The sequence below is a fragment of the Scyliorhinus canicula genome, chromosome 16 (genome assembly GCF_902713615.1).
Source record: "Scyliorhinus canicula chromosome 16, sScyCan1.1, whole genome shotgun sequence".
NCBI classification, from domain to species: domain Eukaryota; kingdom Metazoa; phylum Chordata; class Chondrichthyes; order Carcharhiniformes; family Scyliorhinidae; genus Scyliorhinus; species Scyliorhinus canicula.
In genome coordinates this window covers 73,097,699-73,120,590 of record NC_052161.1, presented here as the reverse complement: position 1 = coordinate 73,120,590, position 22,892 = coordinate 73,097,699, and the positions used below count along the sequence as shown (strand labels likewise).

At 45.7% G+C, this 22,892-nt stretch overlaps 1 protein-coding gene across 1 annotated transcript in view; it reads left to right on the top strand.

Moving 5' to 3' along the window:
* Positions 1–22,892, top strand: part of jmjd1cb (jumonji domain containing 1Cb) — a 499,252-nt gene that overhangs the window by 400,070 nt on the left and 76,290 nt on the right. Inside the window, 2 exon segments of the mRNA XM_038773498.1 lie at positions 2,018–4,176; positions 15,014–15,215. Coding sequence (XP_038629426.1) covers positions 2,018–4,176; positions 15,014–15,215 — 2,361 coding nt within the window.

Below are 22,892 nucleotides of genomic sequence, written 5' to 3'. Positions count from 1 at the left end.
TTTCTCTTGTGCCTCGTGGGTATGTACCCAGCTCAGGCAACTTCTTTCTAACTGCATATATGGCACTGATGTTGCTGTCCTGTTTTACTCCTTAATAATGTTTTTTTTAAATAAATTTAGAGTGCCCAATTATTTTTTCCAATTAAGGGGCAATTTTGCGTGGCCAATCCACCTATGCTGCACATTTTTTGGGTTGTGGGGGTGGAACCCATGCAGACACGGGAGAATGTGCAAACTCCTCACGGACAGTGATCCACGGACGGGATTCGAACCCGGGTCCTCAGCGCCGTGGGCAACAATGCTAACCACTGTGCCACCATGCTGCCCGTGCTCCTTAATAATGTTGACCAGGGCAGCATGGTGGTGTAGTGGTTAGCATTGCTGCCTACGGTGCTGAGGACCCCGGCTCTGGGTCACTGTCTGTGTGGAGTTTGCACATTCTCCCCATGTTTGTGAGGGTTTCGCCCCCACAACCCAAAGATGTGCCGGGTAGATGAATTGGCCACGCTAAAGTGTCCCTTAATTGGAAAAAATGAATTGGTTATTCTAAATTTATTTAAAAAAATAACGTTGACCACTTATAACCTCATGGTAAGTTCATTCTCGTGCAACATCCGGGCAGTTTCTCCACTGGATAATAGTATCAATGGTTCCTTAAAAGTGACTTTTTTCCCTGAATAAACTGATTATCTGGTGATAATCACATTGTTTGTTGTGCATTGTGAAAATTGGCTCCTGCATTTCCTCTATTACAGCAGTGTCTATCTATACTTTACAAGTACAATTGGCTGTGACATGCTTTGGGATGTCCTAAAATCGTGAGAGGTGCTATATGAATGCAAGTTCTTTATTTCTACTTGAAAACATTATAACATGCTAGGTGCAATTCTCCCAAAAAATGTCATTTTGGGCAGGTTTTGCGGGTGATCCCGCCGGGTTTTTGGGCGTGATCCAGACCAGTATTCACTCACACTTAATCATTTGCTTGGAGAGTTTCTCACTTGAAAATCCTACACTTCTGCAGAGCGGAACTAAAGACGTTGGCAAGACTGGCTCCCAGAGATTCTGCACCATTTTTAAAGGGTGCCCAGATCTCAAATTGAGGTTGAGGGTCTCCCACATACCCCTATCCATGACATCTTGATCCCCGCAGACATGGGCAACACCCGAACCTTCAACCTTCTCTCTCTCTCTCTCCCCTCCCCCCTCAATTACTAAAAGTCCTTGTGAACCATTCCCTCTCTTCATGTACACACTCACTGTCACACCACCTAGGCATGAGGGTGACCCGGCTCTAAACCCATAAACACCCCCCCCCCTCAAAGTGAGGTCGCTGAGGCCCCCCCCCTTTCATGGGTATGGCCACCTGCAGGCCTCACCCCTTAGCAGAGCCAAATTGGCACTCGGGCACCACTACGGTGCTGGGTTTGTCCGTCCCCTGTCCCTGACCAACCGGGGGCTCCACATCTGGTCTCTGTTTTTGGAGACCAGTACTAATTCGCGCCGCCCTGAGGTGCGACCGGTGACTACTGTGAGCCGGGCGATTGCAGCCTTCAACGAGCTGCACATACTTAAATTACGCAATGGCTCATTAAAAGAGAGTGTATGATCCAGATCGTGTCGACTTGGTGTGTCAGTTGCGTCACGTTTGAGCCCAGCGCAAAATCTGTTTTTGGCCTCCCGCTATGCACCTGGCAGAATGGGATCAGCACTGGGCACAACATGGTTGGAAAATCACACCCACTATGTCTGTAAACTGTCAAAAACAAATTCTTTATGCAGTGTGGTACATGGATTCATTCTCAATTGAATTTCAGTATTGCTGCATTAGATAAAAAAAACCAAGATGTGTTGTGAAGTAAAAATATCTCTTGCGTTGTGCCTTTCAGTATTCGTAAACAAATAGTTGAAGAAAAATGATTGTGGCAAGTTGAAAATATGCGATTTCCATGATACATGAAGATTACTTCTGTAAAACACCATGCATAATTTTTAAACTTTCTTTTTTTTTAAATAGAGAAATTGACAAAAAAGCTTCAGTTAATTCCAAACGTTTGGTTACTACTGCACAGATGAAACTTGAATTTAACCATGATAGACATTCACATGGGCTGGAAAGTCAGCTGGTCCGAGGGTTTACGAGCACTGCCTTTTGTCAGAATAAGGAGAAAAGATCACCCCAAGAACAAAGTGAAAGTCACAACAAATACAATGAAGAGAGACGTCGGATTCTGCAGGAGAGCATTGAAGTTGCTCGTTTTGCTTCCACAGTCAAGATAAATGAAGTTGCAAAAGATGCCTATTCTAGAATACCGTCCTTACCTGCTGACGGTCCAAAACCCCAGAGCATAAAGCAAGATAGAGAAACAGAACATTGTGCAATAGAATTTTATACATCAAAGAATTCAGTACCTCATTCTATGCCCCAGAGCAACTATTTTACTACTTTGTCAAACAGTGTTGTAAATGAACCACCTAGATTATATCTGTCTAAAGACACAGTACATCCTTACGCTGAGAAAACAAATTCTTCAACACCTACTCTCCTTTCATATAACAAGACTCTGTCCAAACCACCTCCACTTATTAAACATCATCCTGAGAGTGAAGGGTTAGTTGGCAAAATTACAGAACAATTTTCCCACCAAGTGACTTCTCAGCCTATGAGCTCAAATAATATTGATCACGGGCGGACCAGGGAACAGTTATCAATTTCATCCTCAAACCCTCTGAGAGGTATGCCATCTTTACATAGGGCTCCAGTTTACCAGTCTTCATCTCATCACGTTACAGAGCGCAGAGAAGGTAATTATCGCAATCTATCTCCACCAACCCTAACTCCAATACAGCCTGTAAATGCTGCTAAGATTTCTGAACTGCAGAAACCTCCTACTTTACTACCAGAGCCAAGGGCTGGAGGGAAAATATGTGTGCATAATCCTGCAATTGCCTCACTTGACGTCTGGAAAACTGGTAAACCAGTTTGCCACTTGGAGAATAAGTGCAAAGCTGCCCCAGCATCTGTTATTGTAAAACCACATTCCATTGCTAGACAAGAAAATAAAGTAGAAATGCAAACCAACTCAAAGCACTCTGGAGGAGAAAGTTTGTTAATGCATTCAAATCCAGTAGATGACCTTAAAGCTTCTAAAATCAAAGAAGTATGGAGAACCAATTTGCATACTGTGAACTTGGACACTACAGGTGCAGAGCATGAAAAAAACTTTAAAGCTTTACTTCCAGACAACAATTCCAAATCTGTGGCTGTCACCAACTTGTGCAATAGCAAGACTGACCACTCAGCTTCTGCAGCTGCAGAAACTAAAATTTTGAGTGGCAGTGAAACAAATATAACCTATTGTTCCTCGTACACTACACTCACTAACAGTGTAACAGGACATGTCGCTCCCAAAACTTCAACTCATTTCGGATCACAGATACAGGAATGCAGAATTAGCACCACATCCGCTGCCATTCTTTCAACAGCTACTGCCAGAGCAGGAAGCACTACACAGAATAACACGGGAGTATCAAATACAATTGATTATTACCAGCTGAAAAAGCACAAGGCAGCGCTGGCTATGGCTCATTCTGGAAGCACTAATGCTCATAGCATTGAATCAGCAAGCCTTAAAAGTGAAAAAAGTGCAGCATCTCTCTCTCCTAATAATACTGGAACAATAGATGTACCCTGGAAAGCAAATACTGTCACCAATGGTCAGACTATTCAATCTAGTTATCACACAAAACTTAAAAAAGCCTGGCTAACTAGACACTCTGAAGAAGATAAAAATACAAGTAAAGTGGAAAATACAGAAACCACAGGGAAAGACACAAAGAACTTAATTCCAGTTCATCCATTAGCTTCCACATCAAATGATGTGCACAAAACAGGACAATCTGAGGAAGAGAAAAATGAGCAGGAAGAAAGAAAAACGAGAAGAGGAACAAAAAGAATTTATGAATCTGGATCTGAAAGTGATGCTTCAGATGAAAGTGAAAATAAATCTGAGCATCGGGTCAAACGAAAACCTAAGCCAACTTATAAAAAGAGGCAAAATGACTTGCAAAAGCGAAAGGCTGATGCTGAGAAAGAAGAGGAGGAAGTTAAACCTTGTAGTACTGTATACAGAAATACAAAAGAAAAGGAGAAGAACAAAATTAAACTTCAGAGTGGTAAGTACAGTAGATTTCAATTAAAATGTGTAATTTATTCCAATCGGTTTATGGATTCAAAATATTAATGTGCAAGTAAATTATAAAGGAGCATATGACTGAGTAATTTCCTTTAAATTTTAAATGTGTAGCGCTGCATGGAATTTATCACTTTTGAAAGTCTATTTGGTACGACATTAGGTGTACAGTGTCCATTAAAATCGACGGAACTGTGTATGCACGCAATTGGTTGTTCTGGTGAGTTGATAACAGTATTGTAGTCTCGTATAGATATACAATTAAGCATTTGAGTGATGTGTTAATCTTTTAGATTTATTCATTTGTTCTTGGAATATGGTTATGCAGACAAGGCGGTATTTACTATCTTTCCTTGCTTTCCCTGAGGATCTTGGGCGTCAGCTGCATAATGTGGCATTGGGGCCACGTGCGGGGCAGATCAGAAAGAAATAGCAGCTCTTTTGCTGAATGACATTAGTGCTTTTATGGCAGTTGGCAATTTTCACAGAACCCCGCAATGCCTTTCTTGGAGATAACGGCTGCATTTATTTTTATCTTGTGTGTTAGAGATCCGACTATTTCACCATGTTTCAGTTTTTTTCTCTGCTGTTAATTAATAACTCAGTATGAAAATCTGCTTCAGTCCCAAAACAGTTTCACTCGTGAATTGTCTCATGAGTCTCAGTGAAATTTAAGCATTTGCTTCAACTCATCAGATTCCGGAAAGTTAATGCTAATGTTTTCGAACATTAAATACATACATTGGATGATAACTCTCCATTCATATTCATGTCAGCCAAGAATCAATGATAGGCTGCGACTTTGGTTATGACAAATTAGGCAAACTTTCCTGATGTGACTTTGGGTACGTTATTTTTTTCATCATTGCCATCTGGAATGCCAACCCACAGGACAGGAAGATCTCAGATTCAGTCGCTCAGCTGTTCTGAGATGGCTGATGCCAACAGGGCGTTAGTTTTAAAGTGACTAGTTTGTTTTCCTGACTACCATCAAGCCACTCCCATTGAGGAAGTGCACTTATTTGCATTTGGCTTTGGCCAATGACATTGCCAGACCCTGCTGTAGTACCCACCTTCAGCCAAATGCCCTGTCCGCACTTGTCTCACTCACGTGATCCATTATTGCTTGGGTAAAGTGCTGGGAGTCCGGTGCTGGTAGAACCACGTTTCGCACAAATCAATGCCTTCAGCCAAAGGGATAAAATATAGGGAATATAATTTTGTTTTTTGAACATAGCTGTGCACTGTAACTTGCCTTGTTAGCGTTAACTCGGTCTAATCCACCTTGAGCACCAATTGTTACCATCTTCTTGTTTTTAAATATGTTTTTGACTACCAAGGGCAGGATTCTCCAGTTGTGCAACTATGTTCTCCCACCGGAGGTGAATCGCTTCTCGTTTGCGCTGTCTTTCAAGTGGCGCCCAGAAGTGAAGCCATGCAAATTCCCAATCCTGCTGCCATTTTGAGTGGCTGGCCCAATACTGAGGACGGTGGCCTTCTCTTACCCACACCCCCCTCACCCGCTGATGAATAGGGGCACCCTCCTCCACCTCCCCTCCGCCAACCACGAGAATTGCTGGCTCACCCTGCCCCCCACAGGACACGCGCATGAGGGTGGCCCAACCCTGCCCCGGCCCCATCATTCACCCTTGCCTGGAAGCCAAAGAGCAGTCCAGGCAGAAACAGTGAAAAATCACTGCTTTTTCGTGGACCTGTCCCTTGCACATGCTGCCTCAGACAGAGGCGTGGAAAGCAGCAGCTGATAGTTCATAGAAAGACAAAACCACGTCTCAAGACTTTAAACCCCCTCGGATCCTTTGATTTGCGAGGCTTCTATTCACCTTTGTGGGGTCTCTGATGTTGGGGCAAAGGGTCTCTGATGTGGGGGCAGAGGGTCTCTGATGTGGGGGTCTCTGATGTGGGGGCAGAGGGTCTCTGATGTGGGGGTCTCTGATGTGGGGGTCTCTGATGTGGGGGTCTCTGATGTGGGGGTCTCTGATGTGGGGGTCTCTGATGTGGGGGTCTCTGATGTGGGGGTCTCTGATGTGGGGGTCTCTGATGTGGGGGTCTCTGATGTGGGGGTCTCTGATGTGGGGGTCTCTGATGTGGGGCTCTCTGATGTAGGGGTCTCTGATGTGGGGCTCTCTGATGTGGGGCTCTCTGATGTGGGGCTCTCTGATGTGGGGGTCTCTGATGTGGGGGGTCTCTGATGTGGGGGGTCTCTGATGTGGGGGGTCTCTGATGTGGGGGGGTTTCTGATATCGGGGGGGTTTCTGATATCGGGGGGATTTCTGATATCGGGGGCGTCACTGATATCAGGGGGTCTCTGATATCGGGGGTCTCTGATATGGGGGGGAGTCAATGACATGGGGGTGTCTCTGGTAGAGGTCACTGGTGGGGGAGTCTGATGGGAGGGGTGAGGTGGGCAGGATTTGTGTTGTTGGGGGAGGGGGGCCTTATGATAGACTTTATGTTAAATACTTTCCCCTTGGCTCACCATGTCAGGGCCATGCTGGCAAACATTTACACCAATCCATACCCGCGTGAATTACAGCCGAGAAGACCAGAGAATCATGGAGGAGGGGAAAATCCGTTGTCCAGCCCATTAATAGGAAGCTAATGGGTTCAAATGACCCATTTGCATCTTCCTGCCCGTGCGAGGAACGAACCTCGATGCCACTGCCAGCGGGGCTCCGGAGGATTGCAATAGCTTTTACCACAATCTCCGCCGCATCAGGAATTCCTCTGCGCGTAGCGGAGAATCACGGCCCAAATATCCATCCCACCAAAACAACTTGCACAATACTTGGGGATACGTTCTTGCATTATGGCTTGACGTTTAGAAATGTGGAAACCTCTTGAAGGACCATGATTGGATCCCGATTGTAAGAATACTGATGTTCAATATTTCCTAGCATAGAGAAACCTTCGAGTTAATGGCCCTGATACTTATTGGAGGGAGCATGTTTGTCAAAGTGTTAAGACCATAAGACATAGGAGTGGAAGAAAGGCCATTCGGCCCATCGAGTCCACTCCGCCATTCAATCATGGCTGATGGGCATTTCAACTCCACCTACCAGCATTCTCCCCGTAGCCCTTAATTCCTCGCGACATCAAGAATTTATCTATCTCTGCCTTGAAGCCATTTAGCGTCCCGGCCTCCACTGCACTCCGCGGCAATGAATTCCACAGGCCCACCACTCTCTGGCTGAAGAAATGTCTCCGCATTTCTGTTCTGAATTTACCCCCTCTAATTCTAAGGCTGTGCCCACGGGTCCTCGTCTCCTCGCCTAACGGAAACAGTTTCTTTGCGTCCACCCTTTCTAAGCCATGTATTATCTTGTAAGTTTCTATTAGATCTCCCCTTAACCTTCTAAACTCCAATGAATACAATCCCAGGATCCTCAGCCGTTCATCATATGTTAGACCCGCCATTCCAGGGATCATCCGTGTGAATCTCCGCTGGACACGCTCTAGTGCCAGTATGTCCTTCCTGAGATGTGGGGCCCAAAACTGGACACAGTACTCCAAATGGGGCCTAACCAGAGCCTTATAAATTCTCAGTAGCACATCGCTGCTTTTATATTCCAACCCTCTTGAGATAAATGACAACATTGCATTCGCTTTCTTAATCACAGATTCAACCTGCATGTTTACCTTTAGGAAATCCTCGACTAGCACTCCCAGATCCCTTTGTACTTTGGCATTATGAATTTTCTCACCGTTTAGAAAGTAGTCTATGCTTGGATTCTTTTTTCCAAAGTGCAAGACCTCACATTTTCTCACGTTGAATTGCATCAGCCATTTCCTGCACCACTCTCCCAAACTGTCTGGATCCTTCTGCAGCCTCCCCACTTCCTCAGCACTACCTGCCTGACCACCTAACTTCGTATCATCGGCAAACTTCGCTAGAATACCCCCAGTCCCTTCATCCAGATCATTAATATATATGGTGAACAGCTGCGGCCCCAACACTGAACCCTGTGGGACACCGCTGGTCACCGGCTGCCATTCCGAAAAAGAACCTTTTATCCCAACTCTCTGCCTTCTGTCAGACAGCCAATCCTCAACCCATGCCAGTAGCTCACCTCGAACACCATGGGCCCTCACCTTACTCAGCAGTCTCCTGTGTGGCACCTTATCAAAAGCCTTTTGGAAATCCAGATAGACCACATCCACTGGGTTTCCCTGGTCTAACCTACTTGTCACCTCCTCAAAGAATTCTAACAGGTTCGTCAGGCACGACCTCCCCTTACTAAATGTTCTAATCCGACCCTGCTCTTCCAAGAATTTAGAAATCTCATCCTTAACGATCGATTCTAGAATTTTACCAACAACCGAGGTTAGGCTAATTGGCCTATAATTTTCCATCTTTTGTCTTGATCCTTTCTTGAACAAGGGGGTTACAACAGCGATCTTCCAATCGTCCGGGACTTTCCCTGACTCCAGTGATTTTTGAAAGATCTCAACCAACGCTTCCGCTATTTCTTCAGCCACCTCCCTCAGAACTCTAGGGTGTAGCCCATCGGGGCCAGGAGATTTGTCAATTTTAAGACCTTTTAGCTTTTTTAGCACCATCTCTTTTGTAATGGCAACCATACTCAACTCAGCCCCCTGACCCTCTATAATTTTTGGGATATTACTCATGTCTTCCACTGTGAAGACAGACGCAAAGTACTTATTAAGTTCTCCAGCCATTTCCTTGTCTCCCATCACTAGCCTTCCGGAATCAGTTTGAATTGGCCCAATGTCTACTTTGGCCTGTCGTTTGTTTCTTATGTATTGAAAGAAACTTTTACTATCATTTCTTATATTACTGGCTAGCCTGCCTTCATATTTGATCCTCTCCTTCCTTATTTGTCTCTTTGTTAACCTCTGTTTGTTTTTATAGCCTTCCCAATCTTCTGATTTCCCAGTGCTTTTGGCCACTTTATAGGATCTCTCTTTTTCTTTGATACATTTCCTGACCTCCTTTGTCAGCCATGGCTGTCTAATCCCTCCCCGGATAATCTTTCTTTTCTTGGGGATGAACCTCTGTACAGTGTCCTCAATTATGCATACAAACTCCTGCCATTTTTGCTCTGCTGTCTTCCCCACTAGGGTCTGCTTCCAGTCGATTTTCGCCAGTTCCTCTCTCATGCCCTCGTAATTACCTTTATTTAACTGTAACACCATTACATCCGATTTTGCCTTCTCTCTTTCAAACTGCAGACTGAACTCAACCATATTATGATCGCTGCTTCCTAAGTGTTCCCTTACTTTAAGATCTTTTATAAAGTCTGGTTCATTACATAGCACTAGGTCCAGAATAGCCTGCTCCCTTGTGGGCTCCATGACAAGCTGTTCCAAAAAGCCATCTTGTAAGCATTCCATGAATTCCTTTTCTTTGGATCCACTGGCTACGTTATTTACCCAATCCACCTGCATATTGAAGTCCCCCATGATCACCGTGACCTTGCCTTTCTGACATGCCTTTTCTATTTCCCGGTACATGTTGCGCCCCTGGTCCTGACCACTGTTAGGAGGTCTGTACATAACTCCCATTATGGTTTTTTTGCCTTTGTGGTTCCTTAATTCTACCCACACAGACTCCACATCATCCGACCCTATGTCGTTTAGTGCCATAGATTTAATTTTGTTCTTAACTAACAAGGCAACCCCACCCCCTCGGCCCACCTCCCTGTCTTTTCGATAGGTTGTATATCCTTGGATGTTTAACTGCCAGTCCTGAACCCCCTGCAGCCATGTCTCTGTGATGCCTACCACATCATAATCATTCACGATGATCTGTGCCATTAGTTCGTCTACTTTGTTACAAATGCTACGAGCATTCAGGTAAAGTGCCTTAATGCTAACTTTCTTATCATTACAGATATTGGAAGTCCTAAGATGTCCAAAGTTATCCTTCCTTTTTGTTGAATTCCTAGTCTGCCTCAAGCTTAAATCCACCTGCCTACATGTTATCCTCCTGCGTATCTTGCCATTTAACTCCATGCTCCCTGTCGCTTTCACTTTCCCTTCCCCCCAACTCAGAAGTTTAAAATCCTTGTTGGATGTAACCTAGAAATGAAAGGACCTGCTAAATTAAGACAAGAACTCAATGTAATTTTAAAATTTTGTTTCCTACCTGTGGATGAGAAATCATGCAGTTGATGGCTACAAGTGTGGACAGTCCCCATTAATCTGGGAAGAAGAGATGCTTTGCAAATAATGTGAAGAATGAGCATAAGGTTTAGCAAAGATCGTTGGTCATAGAGGGGTGTTGAGCAGAGATTACGGGATAAAACACCCACCAACCTGGGGCGAGGGAAAGGTTGCAAAAACTAATATCAGCTGATCACACCAAATTGTTTATTTGGGGCTCACTGCAGGGTGGCACTGCTGCTCATTCTGGCTCTCAAATAGTGTGATGGAAAACACTTATCCACTTGACCCAGTCATTCCTTTCTCCATTTTGCTGCCAGGTTTCCAAAGCCTTGGGAACCCTGTTTCTGGCATTAAATTGAAATCTAAATCAAGCTCTGAACAACAACGAGAGTAATTTAAAAAAAAAAATCATTCTTGAGATTTGTGTCTGCTGGAAAGGAGAGTATTTTATTGTCCATTCCTAATTGTACTTAAGAAGATGGTGACATACCACCTTAAACTGCAGCAATCTGTGCGGTTTAGGTACATCCACAGAGCTAATAATATGATGAATTGTCCTATCTCTTAAAGCTGGGCTCAGACAAGGCATGCAATCTGCCATTGCATTGCGTGATTTCAAATTTTTATTCGCTAATGATGGGAAGATTGAAATTACTCCCCACTATTGCAGTGCATTCCTGGCCAACCTTTCATCTTCACACAATGGAGTTACTCATTAGCTCTACTATCCACACCCTCACTCTCTCCCAAGTTCCATTCACCTCTTCTGTGCTCGCTGACCTAGTTGGATCCTATTCTGGCATTGTTTAAGTTTTAACATTCATATCTTTGTTTTCAAATCCCTCTGTGGCCTCACCCCTCCCTATGTCCATTATTCCTTCAGTTCTACAACTCTCCAAGAACTCTGTTCCTTCAATTCTGGCCATTTGAGCATCTTGCTTTCCTTTGCTCCCTTTCTGTCAGCTGTCTAGACCATAAACTCGCTCTCTCTGTGGGTTTCTGCGTGGGTTTCCTTCTAATGCTCCCCTTTCCTCCCACAGTCCAAAGATGTGAAAGTTAGGTGGATTGGCTGTGCTAAATTGCCCTTGGTGTCCAAAAAGGTTAGGTGGGGTTACTGGGTTATGGGGATAGGGGGAGGTGTGGGCTTAAGTAGGGTACTCTTTCTAAGGGCCGGTGCAGACGTATTGGGCTGAATGGCCTCCTACACTGTAAATTCTATGATAATCTCACTGCCTCTCCACTTCTGTCCTCCTTTAAGACACTATTTAAATTCTATGGCTGTATTCTCCAAAAATGGGGCTATGTCCCCATGCCAGTCAAGGACGATTCTCGTATCTGCAAGGGGCTGGCAGGGCCCCGGAGTGCTTCTGGTCTGCAGGGTCCCCGCACTTCTGGTTGGGAGTCCACTCATGCGCATGGCGGCGTCCTTAGGCGGCCGCGCCGTGTGCGATGGCGGACTCGGACAGCAGATCAACTTCGAGAATGTATGCCCCACCGAAATGGTGTATGCCCGCGGATCCGAGCTGCCCAATCGCTGCCCTGGCCATCCCTCGATCCCTGCCGCCCCCCCACCAGGTCCGCAGCCGTCACACCAGGTTCCCGACGGCCAATACGCTCCATCCCCGTGCCAAACGCGATTTTGGCGCAGGATTGTGGAGAATCCCGCCCCTCATCTTTGACACAGCCTTTGTCATCTGTCCAATTATATCCTTTATTTGGTTCAATGGCAAATTTTGTCTGTCATCCTGTGAGGGGATCTTGGACATTTTAATGCATCAAGTAATGCTATATAAATGCTTCTTGTTGACTCTAGTTTAATCCCAAAAGGATGAAAAATCTTTACTGGAATTTATTTGTGAAGATGCAGCAACTAAGTCTTGAAGCAGCTTAATTTATATCCCAGCAACAACGTGTCCTCCACATGTTCCTCCTTGAGTTCAACAGCTGTCCGACACTTCTGGTATTGATTCCATTTGCGCAATGTACAGTTTGCTGACTGGCAATGTCTTTGTCCTGCCAGTGCCTACTTAAGTCCCCATAGCCTTTTTATGCTCTGTTTTGATCTTGGTTGATTTTATCACACATCCTCAATAGAAAGTTGCTCACAAATCTGAATGAAGCCATTAACATGAAAGTAAGTAAGATTCGTGCTATACAAATGCTGTGCAATGACGATCTCCAACAAGAGGGAATCTAACCACCTCCCTTTAACATTCAACGGTATTACAATTGCTGAATTCCCCCACCATTAATATCCTGGGGTTACCATTTACCATAAATTGAACTGGGCCAGCCATTTAAATGCTGATAAGATCAGGTCAAAGGGAAATTCTGCAGAGTTAATGTACCTCCTGACTCCCCAAAGCCTGTCCACCATCTACAAGACACAATTCAGTAGTGTGATGGAATAGTCTCCACTTTCTGGATGAGTCCAGCTCCAACAGCACAAGAAGCTGGACACCCTCCAGGACAAAACAACATGCTTGATTGGTCCCACATCACATCTTAAAAATGTATTCCCTGCACCACAGATGCACAATGACAGCCAGTGTGTACCATCTGCTAGAGACATTGCAGAATCTCATCAAGGTTCTTTCACCTGAACCTTCCAAACTGACAACCTCTACCATTTCAAAGGACAAGCGCAGCAGATGGACATCACCATCCGCAACTGCCCCTCCAAGCGACACACCATCCTGACTTTGAACAATGTCACCGTTCCTTCACTGTCACTTGGTCAAAAACCTGGAACTCCCTTCTTAACAGTATTGCAGCTGTACTTACTTGAGATGGACTGCAGTTCTTCAAGAAGATGGCTCACCATCACCTTCTAAGTCAGGGATGGGAAACAAATATTGGCCTTGCTAGTGATGCCCACATCTCATGAAAAGAATAAAATATGTATTTTCTCGTAGAGCAACGCAATAACATGCCTGTCACCAAATCCCCAATTGGGAACCTTGTTTAGCACTGTGCCCCCAGCCATTGAAACCTTATCTGAGGAATCGGTAGATAACTTAACTCTTGTGTTCAGTAGCCTGACTCCCACCAGCACCTATGAAGCACTAATCTCAGGACCTTCACCTTGGTACCTGTACACAAGCAGATGTGGAATTGTCCAAAATAACAGATGCTACAGCTGCAGAAGGTTTACCCAATGCAGGCTGTTGGAGCTAGCTGAAGTGCCATTCCAAGAATTGCTATCGTTATCCAGTTGTTTCATTTGAATGTTAAGCTCACTCACTTTGTGCCATACACATCAAACGAGATACAAGGGTTACTTGTGTGTTGGAGATTGTTTTCTTGAACAAGAAAGGATGCCTTCATTCACCTTGTGACATTTGGGGGTTCCAATTATCACCTCCCCGTTAATTAGAAGCATCATTTGGGAATAATTATTTTTTAGCAGTCAGATTGGATAGATTTTTTGCTGCACTTTCCAGCTTTATAAAGACTTTCTACTCCTACATCGACCTGTCAACTTCGAAGTACGGATACATTTTGGGTGCGATTCTCCGATCGTGGAACAGAGTGTCCGCGCCATCGTGAACGCCGTTGCGTTTCATGATGGCAGGAAACGGGCGCGGGCAGTAGCGAATCTGGCCCCCGTAGCACGGTGCTGGAGCGGTTCACGCCGCTCCAGCCTTACCTCCTGCCGCGCACTGAGACGGCGCCAACCCGTGCATGCACAGTGGTGACATGTCAATCCGCGCATGCGCGGTGGCCTTACTGAACGCTCCGGCCCCGATGCAACATGGTGCGGGGGTTCTAGGGCCGGAAGCACAACAAAGTAGGCCCAGGGGGGCAGAGGCCGGCCCGTCGATCGGTGTGCCCCAATCGCAGGCCAGACCCCATCGGAGGCCCTCGCCGGGGACGGAGCCCCCCTCCCACAAGCTGTCCCCGACCCTTCGCGCAGATTTCCCGCCGGCAGCGACCAGGTGTGGATGGCGCTGGCGGGACTCTGCCTTTTCCACTCGGCCCATTCGGACTGGAGAATCGGCGGCCCCGACGCGTACAGCAGCCCGCGACCGGCGCCGCATCAAACGCGCCAGTGCAAATGGCACTGATTCCCCGCACCTCAGAGTATCGTGCGTCGGGGCGGCCTGGCGCAGTAGCGATGATTCTCCGGCGCGGGGCTGGGAGAATCGTGCCCTTTGTCACTTGGTACTCCAGAACTTGAGTACTGCTTGTAAAAAAAGCCATGCTGTTGAAGATTTTCATCTAGCACTCATCGGGATAGAATCAAGGATACCAAATGTTGGTATTCCTGTGTCTCCTGATGAGTGCAAGACGAAAAGCTTCGATAGCTTGTGTCTTTTTTTTAAGCAAGATAAAATGTGCCGGGTTTCCTATTCAAATAAGGGTTTCATGCTGCCAGATTTAAACCTGTAAGTTCATTGGTAAAGTATTTTTACTCAATACTGTTATCATCCACATTAGATGAAACTACTACTTCAAATCATTATTACAAGGTGTAGAAAAAGGACATTATGTTAGCGCTCGTTAAAAGAAATGAGTCTGATTTCTCAGGTTGTCAGTTCTTTGGAGGGCTAGGTGATTTGCAGAATAAGTAAAGGACACCCAAAGTGAGTTACCTATCTTTTGAGTAAACTAGAATTTTGTTGGTTCTTAACCATGCCACAGTCTTCAATACAACTGTTCCACTTTTGCAGATGGTTTACCACGGTCAGTGTTGAAGGACTGGCGAAAAGTTAAGAAGCTGAAGCAGACTGGAGAACCTTTTCTGCAAGATGGCTCATGCTCTGAGATTGCACCAAATCTTCAGAAGTGTAGAGAATGTAGGATGGTACGTTATCGGAAGAATGAGGAGTTCAATCAGTCAGCTGTATTCTGCAGATTCTACTACTTCCGCCGGTATGTAAACATGAGTTCGGGTCCAAGGTAACAAGTTGATGGTGTAACTATGTTGTGCAAGCCTTTTGAGATGTGAAAAATTGTTTGGTTCAGGTCAAAAAATAATCAAACTAACTTTATAATTTTGAGAGATTGTGTTAAGATCTGCAGAGCCAGAGCAACTAATTAAGAAAATTAGTTGAAGAATTAGTACTTCTAGGTAACATGATAATTTGGAGGACAGAAGTGGTGCGACCAGGAGCATTTGTGCAGCATGCATGATTTGAGGTATTCCAGATCCACACAGTCTGAGAAGCACAAATGAACAATGTTATCGGAGGGTTATGCTTCTTGGGAAGAGTAATGCTCAGTTCCAGATCTAGCTGGTATAACTCCATCTACCCGCGGTCTTAGACATGCAGCAAATCCATTGACTATGGGAGAGTTTCATATGATGTACTTTTACTGATGGCTGTAAAGACTAATTTGTGCAATGCAGTTTCTGCCATAAGTGCTGCATATAAGGAGTTATCAGGTGCTATTGTAGGTTGTCATTTTTGGTTTTAGTGTCTGCTGTCAATCTGCACTTGCCACTGATTGTCATGCTTGCCTTAATTCATATCGCCATTTCTCTCAGTTTTTGGCTCATGTCTCCCATAAGACCATAAGAAATAGAAGCAGAATTAGGCCACTCAGCCCATCGAGTCTGCTCCGCCATTCAATCAGAGGCTGGTTTAGCACAGTGGGCAAAACAGCTGGCTTGTAATGCAGAACAATGCCAGCAGCGCGGGTTCAATTCCCGTTCCGGACTCCCCGAAAAGGCACTGGAATGTGGCAACAGGGGCTTTTCACAGCAACTTCATTGAAGCCTACTTGTGACAATAAACGATTTATTATTATTATGGCTGGTATTTTCTCATCCCCATTCTCCTGCTGTTTCCCCATAACCCCTGATCCCCTAATTAGTCAAGAACCTATCCATCTCTGTCTTAAAGACACTCAGTGATTTGGCCTCCACAGCTTTCTGCGGCAAAGAGTTTCATAGATTCACCACCCCCTGGCTGAAGAAGTTCCTCCTCATCTCTGTTTTAAAGGATTGTCCCTTTAGTCTGAGATTGTGTCCTCTGCTTCCTACAAGTGGAAGCATCCTTTCCACGTCCACTCTATCCTGTAAGTTTCAATAAGATCCCCCCTCATCCTTCTAAACTTCAACGAGTACAGACCCAGAGTCCTCAACCGTTCCTCATATGACGAGCTGTTAATTCCAGGGATTATTCTTGTGAACCTCCTCCAGACCCTTTGCAAGGCCAGCACATCTTTCCTCAGATACGGGGCCCAAAATTGCTCACAATACTCCAAATGGGGTCTGACCAGAGCATTATGCAGCCTCAGAAGTACATCCCTGGTCTTGTATTCTAGCCCTCTTGACATGAATGCCAGCTAACATTGCATTTGCCTTCCTAATTGCTGACTGAAACTGCACATTAACCTTAAGGAAATAGTGAACAAGGACTTTGTGTTTCTGATTTCCTAAGCATTTCCCCATTTAAAAAGTAGTCTATGCCTAAATTCCTCCTTCCAAAGTGCATAATGTCACACTTTTCCACATTGTATTTCATCTGCCACTTCATTGTCCACTCTCCCAACCTATCCAAATCTTTCTGGCAGCCCCCTTGCTTCTTCGATACTACCTGTCCCAGATCTTTGTATCATCTGCAAACTTAGCAACAATGCCTTCAGTTTCTTCTTCCAGATCATTAATGTATATTGTGAAAAGTTGTGGTCCCAGCACAGACCCCCTAGGCACATAAAGACCCCTTTATCCCCACTCTCTGCCTTCTGCCAGTCAGCCAATCCCCTATCCATGCCAGGATTTTACCCTTAACACCATGGGCTCTTCACTTATTTAACAATCTCCCATGCGGCACCTTGCCAAAGGCCTTCTGGAAATTTAAATAAAACACATCCACTGTTTAACTTCCTTGTTACCTCCTCAAAGAGCTCTAACAGATTTGTCAGACATGACCTCCCTTTCACAAAGCTGTGCTGACTCCGTCCTACTTTATCATGCACTTCCAAGTATTCCGTGATCTCATCTTTAATAACAGACTCTAAAATCTTATCAATGACCGAAGTCAGGCTAACCAGCCTATAATTTGCCTCCCTCCCTTCTTAAATAATGGTGTTGCATTAGCCACTTTCCAGTCCTCTCGGACCCTTCCTGCCTACAGTGATTCCTGAAAGATCACCACCAATGCCTCCACAATCTCCTGAGCTATCTCTTTTTGAACTCTGGGGTATAGTCCATCCGGTCTAGGTGACTTATCCACCTTCAGACCTTTCAGTTTTGTCAGAACCTTCTCCTTAGTGATGGCCACTGCACTCACCTCTGTCCCCTGATTCTCCTAGAGCTCTGGCATCCCACATGTGTTCCACCATGAAGACTGATGCAAAGTAACTATTCCGTTTGTCTGACATTTCTTTGTCTCCTATTATTACTTCTCCAGCCATGTTTTCCAGTGGTCCAATGTCTATTTTTGCCTCTCTTACCTTTTATATATTGCAAAAAAACTCTATCTTCTTTTACATTACTAGCTAGCTTGCACTCATATTTCATCTTCTCTCCCCATATTGTATTTTTTGGTTGTCTCCACGCACTTTTGAAGGCTTCCCAGTCCTCTGGCTTCTCACTAATCCTCACCACTTTGTATGCTTTTTCTTTTGCTTTTATGCTGCCCTTGACTCCCCTCATTAACCACGGATGCCTTGACCTCCCTTTAGCATGTTTCCTTCTCCTTGGGCTGAATTTCTGCTGTGCCTCCCGAATAACCCCCCAAAATTCTGCCATTGCTGTTCCAATGTCTTCCCTGCTAGGCTCCTCTTCCAATCAACTCTGGCCAGCTCCTCCCTCATGTCTTTGTAGTTACCCTTATTTATTTTAATACCGTTACATCTGATTGCAGCTTCTCCCTCTCAAACTGCAGGGTAAATTCTATCATATTGTGGTTACTGCTCCCTAAGGGTTCCTTCATCTTAAGTTCCCTAATCAAGTCTGCCTCATTACACACACCAAATCCAGAATTGCCAGTTCCCTAGTGGGCTCTACCACAAGCTGCTCCAAAAAAACCATCTCTTAAACATTCCACAAATTCCTTTTCTTAGATCCACTACCAACCTGATTTTCCCAGTCCACCTGCATGTTGAAGGTCCCATGATTATTTGTGATACTGCCTTTTTCACTTGCCTTTTCTATCTCCTGATTTATTTTCTGCCCCACCTCCTGACTACTGCTAGGGGTACTGTGCATAACTCCCATCAGGGTCTTTTTACCTTTGCAATTCCTCAACTCTACCACAGAGATTCTATGCCTTCTGATCCTATATCGCGCCTTGCTATCGATTTAACTCCATTCCTTACTAACAATGCAACTCCATCCCCTTTGCCCATCTGCCTGTCCTTTCGATAGAACACATATCCTTGGATATTTAGATCCCAGCCCTGATCCCTTTGCAGCCACGTCTCTGTGATGCCCACAACATCGTGCCGGCATATGAAAATTGATGTTTAGGATAGCATGAGCCAGAAAACCAGTAGGGTATCCAAAGCTTTATGTGGAGGCTGCTTGCAGGTGTGATATGAAAGCCCCAAACATTGATTTTCATTAGTGGCATATACTGATAAACAATGGCAACATGAGAAGGGGATCAGGGTTTATGGAGAGAATGCAAGAGAATGGGGATGAGAAACATGTCAGCCATGATTGAATGGCGGAGTAGACTCGAATGGCCTAATTCTGCTCCTATATCCTATGGTCTTATTAACTGCCAGCATGTGCTCTCATGATGATCAGTGGTTAACTGTACTCTATACTCTGAAACATATATGAGGAGCAAAAGTTTTGGGTATGTACATCCCAGAAGATGATTAAACTGTAATGGAAATTAATAGTCAAAGAAAGCGAGGAAATATTTTTCCGATTGACAGATGGCACAAGAGAAAGCTGGGCAGGAAAACTATAATAATCTTTATTAGTGTCACAAGTCGGCTTACATTAACACTGCAGTGAAGTTACTGTGAATATCCCCTAGTCGCCACACTCCGGCACCTGTTGGAGTACACAGGGAGAATTCAGAATGTCCAATTCACCGAACAAGCACGTCTTTCGGGACTTGTGGGAGGAAACAAAAGCACCCGGAGGAAACCCATGCAGACTCTGCACAGACAGTAACCCAAGCTGCGAATCATTCCTGGGACCCTGGTGCTGTGTAGCAACAGTGCTAACCACTGTGCTACCAGGCCGCCCACGGCACATTCCATTGGGGGCACTTATCTTTGGAAGTTAAGATGACCTCTCATCATGTGACAGATGAAGGTGACCAAGTGGAACACCTTCATTTAGGCTGGCCATTGGGAATATGGGGCACAATTAATTTTCTCCCCAGCCTTTCGATACCATAATAAATTCAAATAAAATGGTACAAATAGGAAAATTTTTAATTAAAATACTGTGATGTACAAAATTGGTAATATGTCAGTCATGCTAACAACTTTTGACCAGGAAAATATGTTAAGTTCTCATTGAATTTTTACAAAACACGTGGCAAAATTCTAGAATATCTATTTTAAATAGTGATACAAACTCTGATTATAATCAAAAGGATACTGGACTTCATTACAATATGTCTATATTTACATTAGGTGGGAGGAAGATTTTTACAAGCCTCGGTGACAATAGTTAGTTGCCTGAACGATAGAAATTATACGTATACCACTTACAATCATCTTGCTTTTGAGTCTATAATTTTTGTGTGATATTTTCAATAGCACCAGAAATTATTAATGTAAAAATGTTCAATGTGGCATTGGAGCAAAGTAAATTTGTCCATTTTGTTCTGTGCTGTACTGTTCTATGTACATAGACCTGAGTCTACATAGTTCTATGTACATAGACAGGCATTCACCTGAAGAAGGAGCCGTGCTCCGAAAGCTCGTGTTTGAAACAAACCTGTTGGACTTTAACCTGGTGTTGTAAGACTTCTTACTGTGCTCACCCCAGTCCAACGCCGGCATCTCCACATCATGTACTGTTCTATGTTAGGGCAGCACGGTGGCGCAGTGGTTGGCACTGTTGTCTCACGGCACCGAGGTCCCAGGTTCGATACCGACTCTGGGTCACTGTGGAGTTTACACATTCTCCCCGTGTCTGCGTAGGTTTCGTCCCCACAACCCAAAGATGTGCAGGGTAGGTGCATTGGCCAAGCTAAATTGCCCCTTAATTAGAAAAAAATGAATTGGGTACTCTAAATTTATAAAGCAAAAATCAAGTACCGTTTAAGGCAAAGAATTATAATGTATGGTGACCGTAAATAACAATAAATACAATTGTGAAGCCCTTCTATGGAGCACATTAGAGCCATATAAAGGATCTAGAACAGCTATTATAACTGAACTGGGAGTGGGAGATGAAGGTCACAAAGATATGCCCACATAATAGCACTTTCCGCAGTCAAGAGAAATTTGGGGAAGCCCTGATAGTGAAGTTCAAATTTATTGAATATATTGAGTGGATTGCTGGTGAGAGGGTTTTTCCATTGGGTGTAGCAAGTAAACACAGGCGGAGAATAGGGACTAGGAAAACAACAAATCAGGACACCACTAGGATGTGGTGTGCTTTACAATTAGGTAGTTATTGAGGCTGAGATTATAACATCATTCAAGACTTCCGGTGGCATTCGTGAGCGGAGCGGTCACAGAAAAAAGGGCTCCCGCAGGTCCACGAAGTCGGGGCTTTTTTCAGGAGGTCTCCGGAGGGGGAATTTTTTTTTTAAAGTCCCGCGAAATCGGGAGCAGGGGAACTGGGCCCTTGGGAGCGGAGCAATCCGGCGGTGGCGACAACCGCCCATGACAGCAGAGCGCAGGGCAGGATCGGTGCAGCGGCCCGGACTGAAGCGGGGGCTGAACCCATGACCCCCCCAACCACACAAACAGGAGAGCGCAGGGTGCAACAAGCGGTGGCCCGGGCCAAGCAGCGGGGACCAACCGACCAACACCCCCCAACCCCCAAAACCGGCGATGACCACCACGAAGCAAAAACAAAGAAGGACTCCCAACTAGAAGCCTCTCTCTCTTGACCCTGGGTGAGTGAGGGAAAAGGAAGTTAAAAAGAACTTTTGCAAAAACAAACTCTGAAAAGAAAACTTTTAAAGAGAGGGGGAAAAAACAAAATTTTCTTTTCGTACTTTTTTTTTCCTCACCCAAAACAAGTTTACCTGAGAAGAGTTTCATAAAAGAGGAAAAATAAAGTGGTAAAGGAGAGAAAGAAGGAGAGAAGAAGAAACAAAAAAAAAGGGGCCAGAAAAGGGGGGAAGAAAAAAGAAAGGGAAGGGGGAAAAGCAGCGACTGACATGAGCGACCGGATCACGGCCCTGGAGAGGGAGGTGGCGAGACTGGGCACAACACAGGGGAGCCTGAAGGGCAGAGTGGACGACCAGGAAAACTGCTCAAGAAGGCAAAATGTCAGGATAGTGGGCCTGCCAGAGGGGATCGAGGGTAGAAACCCCACGACATACGTGGCCGAGATGCTGGGCAACTTAGTGGGGAGGAAATTCTTTCCCAACCCACCAGAAATGGACAGAGCACACCGGTCGCTGCGCCTGAAGCCCAAGGCAGGAGACCACGCGACAGCAGTTATAGCTAAACTGCACCGGTACCAAGATAGGGAAACAATCCAGTGCTGGGCCAGGAAAAATAGAGCCTGCAAATGGGAAGGACATGCCATTAGAATTTACGAGGATATTGGGGCAGATCTAGCCAGGAGACGGTCAGAGTTCAATAGAGCGAAAGCAGCTCTTCACAAGAGCAACGTGCGTTTTGTTATGCTGTACCCAGCGAAACTCTGGGTCACATACCAAGAAAGAGAATACTTCTTTACAGCCCACGCCGAAGCAAACAAGTTTGTCGAGGGACACGGGCTGGAAAACCACCAGCGAAGGTAGAAATGAGGCGCCCCTGGCAAGGGGCAACAACACACCGACGTGGGGGAGGGGAAGGGTGAGGCAATGCCATGCCCCCCCTGCCACGGCGAGAGCACCCTGAACAAAGAGCAAACCACTGCCCGAGGGACCGCTTCAGGTGGGAGGCCAGGCCCCAGCACGAGGGTACGAGAGTAGCAGAGAAGGGAGAGCAAGCAAGAGGAGTGCAGGCTAGGATAGGGGAAGAGCGGCAGGAAACCGCAGAGGCCGGGCAAGGGAGAAACGAGACTCCCGAGAGGGGGGTCACCGTACTAGCAGGAAAGCTAGCGCCGGGGGCATGCAACGAAGCAGGGCCACAGCGTGCCCCCAACAGGGGGGAAGGTGCCAGGCAGGGGGTGGGGGGGGGGACCACCCAACAGAGACGGGAGAGCAAACGGGGACAGGAACAGGGGAAAGAGGGACAAAGGAGGGGTATATGGGAGGGGGGGGAAAGGAAGAGACCGGGGGGTGGTACACAGGGAGGGAGAGACCGGGGAGAGGGGGGGGGGGGGGGGGGGAGGCAAGGAAGGAGGGACAAACAAGGCTAGAAAAGGAATAGGACTACAAAGTGGCCCCAGCCAAGGGATCGAAACAAAGAATCGCTGCAAGCACCCACCCAGTAAGGTCTCTGGGCGAAGGGAGACTCCAGAGTGCAGGGGACTACCCGCGTGGCGGATGCACAGCGGGC